The sequence below is a fragment of the Nicotiana tabacum genome, chromosome 1, assembly GCF_000715075.1.
Source record: "Nicotiana tabacum cultivar K326 chromosome 1, ASM71507v2, whole genome shotgun sequence".
In the NCBI taxonomy this organism is placed as follows: Eukaryota; Viridiplantae; Streptophyta; class Magnoliopsida; order Solanales; family Solanaceae; genus Nicotiana; species Nicotiana tabacum.
In genome coordinates, this window is record NC_134080.1 from 19,275,772 (window position 1) to 19,284,828 (window position 9,057).

The following is a 9,057-nucleotide window of genomic DNA, read 5'->3' on the forward strand; positions in this document are numbered from 1 at the left end:
GCAATTTTGATGCTTGATCTACAGTGTTGGATCACAGCAAGAGGCGACTGCTGCATATTCTGCTACAACTGTTGGGAATCCCACTTGAAGTTTGCTTCCTTGAATGTCATGAGACAAAATAGGACCCCTACAAAAAATGTCTCATTTCAGATGTGTTTTTCCTATCCATTACTTGAAGGATGGTAGAGAACCAGGTCTTGTTATTTCTTCAAGACATCTCAACACTCTTTCAGTGCCCTTCAGATGACAACTCATTTGTATTTGACTGAACCCTTGCACAGGGCTCCAATTTGAACATGATGTCTGGTCTAGTGATGTCTCTATGCATGGTTTGATTTAGAGGAAAACTAGGTTCATCCATGTCTAGGCGTGTAGCTTTGGCAATGGGGATTGCTAATTGACTTGTGATGCTTCAATGTCAAACCCTTTTTGAACAACTTGATTTTTGGATTCTATTGTTGCAGTAGTAGGACCAGGTTCCTTGCTGGAATCAATAATCTTTCTCCATCTTGATTAGTATTTTTGTTCCTTCTTGAGACGAGCACATCAGAAGGATACCTTCATCTCTTTTTAGCATCCAATTCTTCAAGGCAGATCCCTGCCATTATTGAGAACATAACAATTGTATCCATACATTCTCAAATGAGTCAGCACCTTTGGTCAAGATATTTGCAATCCCTCTATCAAATAATCTTGACCGCGCCAAAACTTCAAGAGTCATGTTCTTCTTTTCTACAGCTCCATTTGCTGCGACATTCTTGGAGCTGAGTTGCCAAGGTTCTTTGTAGGGACAAAGGGTCTGTCACATATGACATCCCATAACTCAAAATCTTCAACCATTATAAAGTCGTGCATCCTAGTTTTCCACCACCCATAGTATTGACCGTTAAACCTTGGAGGTCTGTAAGTAGACTGGCCTTCTTCGAAGTTTGGAGGAGCAGCCTCGAGGATCCTTTCTATGTGTTAACCTATAGAAGAACCTACTTTGATACAATTGATAGAATATAAGGGTCCACCAAACTCTATAGAGAACCTGGTTCTCTATCAGATACAACAGCACACACACACACACAACAGTAAATAGATGACAAGAGGAATTTTACGTGGAAAATTCCCAGCTCAACGGGATTAAAAACTACGACCTACCCTTGTAGGATTTCAACTTCACTACTGAGCAACTTTAGATTACAACCCATACAACCTAGGAATTAACCTCTTAATCCCTCACTAACTTGTAATACTCTATTACAAGTCAGTTTGTAATAACTCTATTACAAAAACTTTACAACATGACTAACTCTAGCCAAGACTCAAACACACAGGTTTAAGGTTTACAAAGAGTGTCCTACAGAATGCTTCTAAACAAGCGAGGTTGGAATTACATTTGAAGAACTATTACAAAGTTACAACTCAACTAAGGACATACAATAACTATGTGGGAACTGGTTCGTAGTTGTTTTGTTCTTTGTTCTTGAAGCAATTGAAACTTGCTTGCTGGATGGTCACGTGAGAGAGCTTTTTTGCCAAAATCTCTAAGTGTTCAAGTCATGTGTTTTACCTTCCTTGATTATATATATTCATGAGTGATATCACTTACAATGATGTAAGCAAGGTAGGTAAAAAATCTTCCCTGGAAAGTTGATTGTAGCACTATTCCTGCACCGTAGCATGTGCAGGCAGCAACTTTCCAACTTGAAAGTTGACTCTGTATAGTCTCCTCGGGAACTGGTAGGGACATGTTCCTTCAGCTGTTCCTTCCACTCTGAAGAGTTGAATCATAACGCAAGCTGGATCCCAGACTGGAACCTTGTGATCTTAAGGTCTTGTAAATGTGTAACAGGTTCTTTATCTGGTTCTTGAATAGTAAGTTTGTTAGATAATCAAAATATAAAACAAAATATTTATAACCAAAGTACTTGTAACCTATTACTATGTAAGCTTCCACATGGCATTAATATATGTCAAATGGCACCTACGTAACATGATGATGTAGCGGGGTCATGACACTATTGTTGAATTTGAACAACCTCCAATTATCTTTGAATTTGAAATAAGAGAACGAGTCCGAACTAGAACACTAATCACGAGCTGCTGTCAAACTGATCAACCAGTTTCCCAATCCCTTATGAAAACACCCCATGACCCCAACTAGCTTAAAGAAGCAAAGTTTTGCTTTAACAAACTCTCCTTTCCTAAACTGGTTAGGTTTTCTTTATTATATTTCTGACTGTAATAATGATAATCAATTCCTAGTTACATGCTGTTATAGGTGTTTACTATTAATTATGTTAGTCCCAGATCGTCTCTTCATAAGCCAGAGTGACATTCAATTCTTGTAACATGTAAACTAACACAGGCATCGATTATTACACTAAACAGAGATGATACTTGATCAATTTGTGATATTAATTTCATTCAAATAAAGAAAATAAAAAGGAAATATAGAAGATCTGATACACAGGGACATTTCAAAGTCTTAAACACCTGCATTTCATTTGAGATATGAGCTAGAAGGTTAACAAAAATTTGTACAAATAAACCCTTCACACCCAGAACACTTGTAAAACCTTTTTTTTTTCTTTTCAAATATTAAAAAAAAAACTAACATAAACTAAACCTCCCCATATCAACGTGCCCTATCTCTCGGCTAAAAGAGAGGGCCTAATTAATATGGAGGGTTGTGACCTTGCACGTTTCAATTTTTTACCCATGTGTTCACAACTCCTACATAACTGTCCACTGACTCAGCCACAGCTAATCCACCTCCGCTACCTACGGCAGTTTCCACCACCGCCCGTGGCGGCGATTCTTGATTTAACGTTCTCAAATTCAGATATCCGACATGGAATTTGGATCCCGCCCGAATGATTATACCCATAAGTCATTTCTGCTTCCCTCAACAAATCAGCAAACAAAGGGTGATTAAAATATATCACAGGCACCACAACTCTACACGTATCATCTATCTTCTCGCCCACGTACACAGCCAAGTGCCCTTTCGGTACACTCACTTGCTTTGAATCAACCGGTTCTTTCCCGACCCGGATGTAACCCGAATTGGGTCTTGCAAAGCAGAGACCTTTTGCTCCATGCTTCAGCAAGCGTATGCATTTACTCAGCTTCGAAATGGCTCTGCTGGCACATCCCTGTGATCTCAACCGCTTATCTCCGACTCTTCCGTTTGTTCTCCGGCGAATAAAACAGCTGAAAACTCTCACCAGCCTCCGCCCAAGTCTGAAACCTCTCCCTTTCTTCATAACTTAATTAATCGTCAGAGAAAGATTGTTGGTTTCCCAAAGAGAAGACTGAGTTCCTTGGTTTTATGAGAGCTGTGGCAAGTGAAATTTGATGAAATAATATATCACAATGTGTATATATATAGAAATTGAGGGTGGGGTTTTGAAATGGTCGGCACACACGAAGAGAAGTGATCAGAATTGTTAGACTTTGAGATTTACTGTATTATTTATGGAGAGAAATAAATACTTAAGAGGGAAAAAACGGACAAGGAGGAAAGGTGGTCAGCTGAATAGTCGCTATGATGTTTCGCGGCTGTATGGAGTTTCAGGGGTCAGATAATTCCCAGAAAGTATTCCTTTGTCCCATTTATCCTAGTTTATTTATGTGAACCGGCAAGGATTAAAATACATAATTTTTAATGCAAAATTGGATCATAAATCTTTTAATAAAATTCACATATTCAAAAAATTAGATGATAATTAAAAAGAGACTAAAATAATTATACTGGTTAAAAGCACTTGTTTGACTTCCCAAATAATACATATTCTCATAATATGCCACATAAGAAGAACTTCATGTGTCCTAATTTACGTATTATATTTTTTTTAGCCTGTTTAAAAAAGAATATCGTACTTCCTTATTTAACTTTTTATTTCCCCTTAATGAAATGATTAATATCTATAAGTTTTTTAGACTACAAATTTTAAAAGCGTTCTTTTCTTTTAAATTTTTTTTGTGCCGAGTCAACCATATAAATTGGGAGGAAGGGAGTAATTTTTTTAACACAAAAAAGCATATAGTAAGATTGAATTCATGGAATAACAAATGAAAACGAGCATAATACGCCCAATAACAGTAATTTTCTTCCAGCAAAAAAAAAAAACAGTAATTCTCGGAAACTATTCAACTCTAGGAGTCATATTAGATCTATATACAAAAGCATAAGTTACATAAACTTGCTAACGCTCAAATTGAAGCAATTGAGAATAGGTAGAGGAGTGTTTTCTTTTTTTTTAACTTTCATTAATACTTTTCCGAATTTAAAATTTTCCTTAAGGCGCTTGATTTTGTTGTTCGCATAAAAATAATGGTGCTATTATTTTTGTATCTTTATTTATGTTATTTGTGTAATTACATAATTTTTTAATAGGCAGATCTCCGTGAATGTAGAAATTTTGGCAAAACTCAACTAAACAGAAAATTTTAGTCCACTTATTTTGAAACAGAGAATATTAGTGGAATTTTCCTTTATACATTTCCCTAATCTTCCGCCACGTTAGGGCATTATATTGACGATATCTCATTATTGGAACTATAAATTATTTTTCGATGGTGAGAGCATAGAACGTAACTTCCAAGTTCGAAGTAATTTACAAGATCATTAGAATAATCAAGCATTAACCATAAATGTTGAAAATAATGATAGTTACGCAAAAAATAATATTTGATCTATTATCATAAGTTATATAAGAATCTTATCCACCCTCGTTCAATAACAAATGTGCAAAAAAACGAAGGTTAACATATTCAATTTTAGCAGCAATTTGAGAAGAAGAAAAATCCTGAAAAGGCAAAATTACATACATAGATATTTACGTAAAATGACTACAATTTGTCGTTTACAATTTTCAAAAATTATGGTCAAATATAAATTGAATTACTTTTCAAATAATTGTGCTTCTATTCGTGGTGCATAACAAAGGAGCATTATTCCATCTGACTATTCATCATATATTTGTAAGCTTGAGAATTGTGAAAGAATGCAAATTTCAAGTGACAAAACCTTGTCCAATGATAGAACTGTAGTATAGGTACAGAGGAGAAGAATGTATGCATTTGCTTAAATTTTTGGCATACCAAAAGATTTATATTTTTTTAAAAAAAATTCAACATTTGTATTATAACAAACGGGCATAAAATATACCAAAAATTATTGGGTTGGTAATACACATGGAATGCTGGAGTCTGGACCATAAAAGATTTGAATCCCCCATTCAAGATTGATTTTAGATGGGGGACCTATAATTGATCACCTCATGGCCACTGATGTACAAGAACATTATATTAATTAAAATAATAGGTTATATCATTTTTGGTATATTTGCAGTAGGATGCACAAAATTATATACAATATACATAACTGTTCTTTTTCTTTTTTAAAATATAGGAAGAGTAAACTTTACCTCCCATAAAATTGTGACCTTTTGGAGAGGGATGGGGTCCATCTGAGACCAATCTTTTTTGGACACAAACATATAACTAAGAAATTGGAGAGAATTTGGGCAAGGCACTAAATTTAGAAGTAACCGTACTGATGATGAGAAAAAAGAACGGATGATGAAGTGATGACCAATGAAGAATATAACTACCCCATAAAAGAGCAGCTATAAGGGAAAAGAAATTCAATTGCTTAACGCAAGAAGGCAAAAAAGGACAACCAAAAGAGACATTAAAGGGTACAATTATTGGAAGTACTTATATGTACACTGTGGAAGTGAATGTTGTGTCACCATTAATTCTTGCCAAACCTTTTGTTGGAAAAATAGTACAGTGGTTAAAAATGTTACTCCCTCCATTTTAGTTTGAGTTATGCTTAGCACGGTTACTTGGAATTTCTGTGTTTTGCATGGTGCTTTGTACGTTCACTTGGAATATAATGCACACGTGGCCAGCACGCCTACTTGGTACCTACTCGTTCTCAGGAAGGCCAATGGGTACCTAACTGTGCTGAGCACGACACTTGGAACATACTCGTATTGAGCACGATTACTTGGAACGTACCCATATTTAGCACGACGGTTGGAACCTATTCATGCCCTACAACGGGCACGTGAAACCTACATGTGCTCAACACGGTCATTCTTGGGACATAGGAGGGTATCAAAGTGTACATAATAAAAGTATAAGGTATATTTAGAGTTAGTTAAATTGGTTAGTGGACAACTGTGTATGAGCTGTCATTTAGTTAGTGGTGAGCACTATATAGCCTTGTATTGAACGATGTCATAACATACGAAAGAATACAATTTTGATTTCTCCTCTTCTTCATCTCTCAATCTTCTTTCTCATAATTTAACATGGTATCAGAGCGGGAATCGCTAGGACTGTAATTTCGATCAATTTCCGGCGAGATTCAAGTTTTCCGGCAAAATACAGAGGCGAAATACATAGCTGAGAAATTCTTCAATTTCGAGATCAATTTCAAGCAGCGATGGCTGATAACGAAGTCAGTTCACTCGATTATAATCATCCGCTATTTTTGCAAGCTTCAGATGCTCCAAGACTTGTCTTAATTCCGCTCAAGCTCACAGGCCCAGAAAACTACGCACTGTGGAGCAGGGAAATGAAATTGGCACTCTGGAAGCTTGGATTTGTGGATGGATCTTTTGTAAAAGGAATGTATAGAGGTGAATTAGCATAGCAATGAGAGAAATGTAACGCAATTATTCTATTGTGGATTGGTAGTACTATTTCGAATGAATTAATGCCTTATATCGTATATGCATCAAATGCAAAAAAAAGTATGGGCTGATTTCCAGGAGAGATTTGATAGGTCAAATCTGACAAGGATCTATCATCTTTGGACTGCTATTGCGACTTTGAGACAAGGAACAGACTCGATTGCTAGCTATTATTCGAAAATGAAGAACCTATGCGATGAACTAGATGTTATAGCACCTATAGCCTCATGTGACTGTGAGGAGTCCAGGCCTTCAGTAGAGCTCTTGAAGAACATTCGCCTATTGTAGTTCCTCATGAGATTGAACGAGAGTTATGGTAATTTTCGAAGTAATATCTTGGCCAAAAGACCTGTAATCACAGTGAATGAAGCTTATGCAATAGTTACACAAGAAGAAAGTCAAAGAACTCTAGGAGACACAAACACATTAAAGGATCCTCTCACAATGCTGGCAGGAAAAAGTCATGAGTTTAGACCTAAAAAGACAGGATTAATGTGTGATTATTATGGTTACAAATGACACCTAAAAGAAAATTGTTACAAGATAGTGGGGTATCCACCAGATTTCAAAAGCAAGAAGAAATGGCAAAACACAAGAGGCAGGACTTATGTGAACAATGCAACAAGTGAAGAGAAACATGCACCTATGCTGCCAACACAAGGAAATTTCTTCACTGAGGATCAATACAAACAACTAGTGAATTTGTTGCAGAAGACTACCACAAATGACTCTTCCACTAATACTACAAGTATTATCACTTTAATGACAAATGCAGCTGCTAATGATCATGTTTGGATAGTGGACTCAAGTGCTACTCACCATGTGACACATTGCAAGAATGCTTTAGGTAATCTTAGAAAAGCAGACCATAGAACAGATGGAGTACAATTACCTACATGCAGTAGAGCAGAAATTACACATACAAGAGATGTAGTGGTTTTAGGGAATAAAACCATTGAAGGAGTTTTGTATGTGCCAGATTTTAGATTCAACTTATTGCCAGTGTCAAAACTCACCAGACAGTTATGTTGCTCAGTTGGTTTTTACCCTGATTTCTTATACTTCAGGGGCTCTATAATGGCAAGGTGATGGGGATTGGTAGATAAAATAATGGATTATACTTGATAAAAGAAAATTTACCAACAACATCAATTAGTTTTTTGAAGGAAAATGGAGAAACAACATTGTGGCATTTGAGGATAGGTCATGCATCAACAAAATATATGCAACATATTTATAATTAAGAATAAGATACAAGCTACAGACAGGACAATTGTGAGGCATGCCCTTTGGCTAGGCAGTGTCGACTACAGTTTCCACTTAGTAGCACCGGGTCAAGTAGTTGTCTTTAGCTCATACACATGGATATTTGGGGACCTCATAAGGTACCTACAGTCACACCTCCTTTTTCCGCACTTACCCCGAAGGATAAATGTATAAGGGAGTTTTTCCATTTAAAGGACAATCGGAACGAGATTTGTTATTATTTATTCAGAGTCGCCACTTGAGAGATTTATGGTGTCCCAAGTCACCGGTCGAATCCCGAACCGAGGAAAATATGACTCTGTTAACAGTCCGCGAACCAGAAATCTGAATAAGGAATTCTGTTAACCCGGGAGAAGGTGTTAGGCATTCTCGAGTTCCGTGGTTCTAGCACGGTCGCTCAACTGTCATATTCGGCTTATTTATCTGATTTTTAAATACATGTTGAACCTATGTGCAAATTTTAACTTTTTACCGCCTTTATTATTATTATTATTTTCAACGAGAATTGCAACGTCGTGAAAACACATCTCGAGCCACGTCACATCAATGTGCCCGTGGTTATTGACACATTTCGACTCCGTTGAGATTTGGATTTGGGTCACATAAATGTGCACCCGGGTTTAAGAAGGTAATGTTATTTAAAGTACGCGCCTAAAGAGACTAACGCGTGGTTATTTTGGGAAAAGGCCGTGAAGTTCGCTAAGCGGCCGATCCCGAGTTCTAAGTAATTAATACATACATTTGTGAGGGCCCCGCAATCTGTGCGTTTTATTTGGCGAGGCTCATCTCGTTTATTTTAAAAGGACGATCCTAAAGTGACTACACTTTTTCTATTAAGTTCATCTCTACACACAAAATGAAGGTCCCAACCAATTGTTACTTAACTCTATTGTATGATTTTTAAGGATGGTCTTATGATCGAGCCCGTTTCCTACAACTAGATTTCAGGCGTTATTCGGGCCAAGTTCAGCGTTCGACTCACAGAAGCGGATTCGAGTCTGATTTAACATACACAGGCTATTGCCAATTGCTTTACATGATGAAGCCAAACCCAATATTTCAACTTTTTGATCAAATGGGCTGCCAACAA

General features: G+C 36.8%; 1 protein-coding gene across 1 annotated transcript; it reads right to left on the reverse strand.

Moving 5' to 3' along the window:
- Positions 1–2,385: 2,385 nt before the first annotated feature.
- Positions 2,386–3,590, reverse strand: LOC107810965 (auxin-induced protein X10A-like). The gene has a single exon (XM_016635798.2). It carries the CDS (start codon positions 3,255–3,257, stop codon positions 2,769–2,771), a length of 489 nt encoding a protein of 162 aa, XP_016491284.1. The 5' UTR covers positions 3,258–3,590; the 3' UTR covers positions 2,386–2,768.
- Between the last annotated feature and the right edge of the window lie 5,467 nt (positions 3,591–9,057).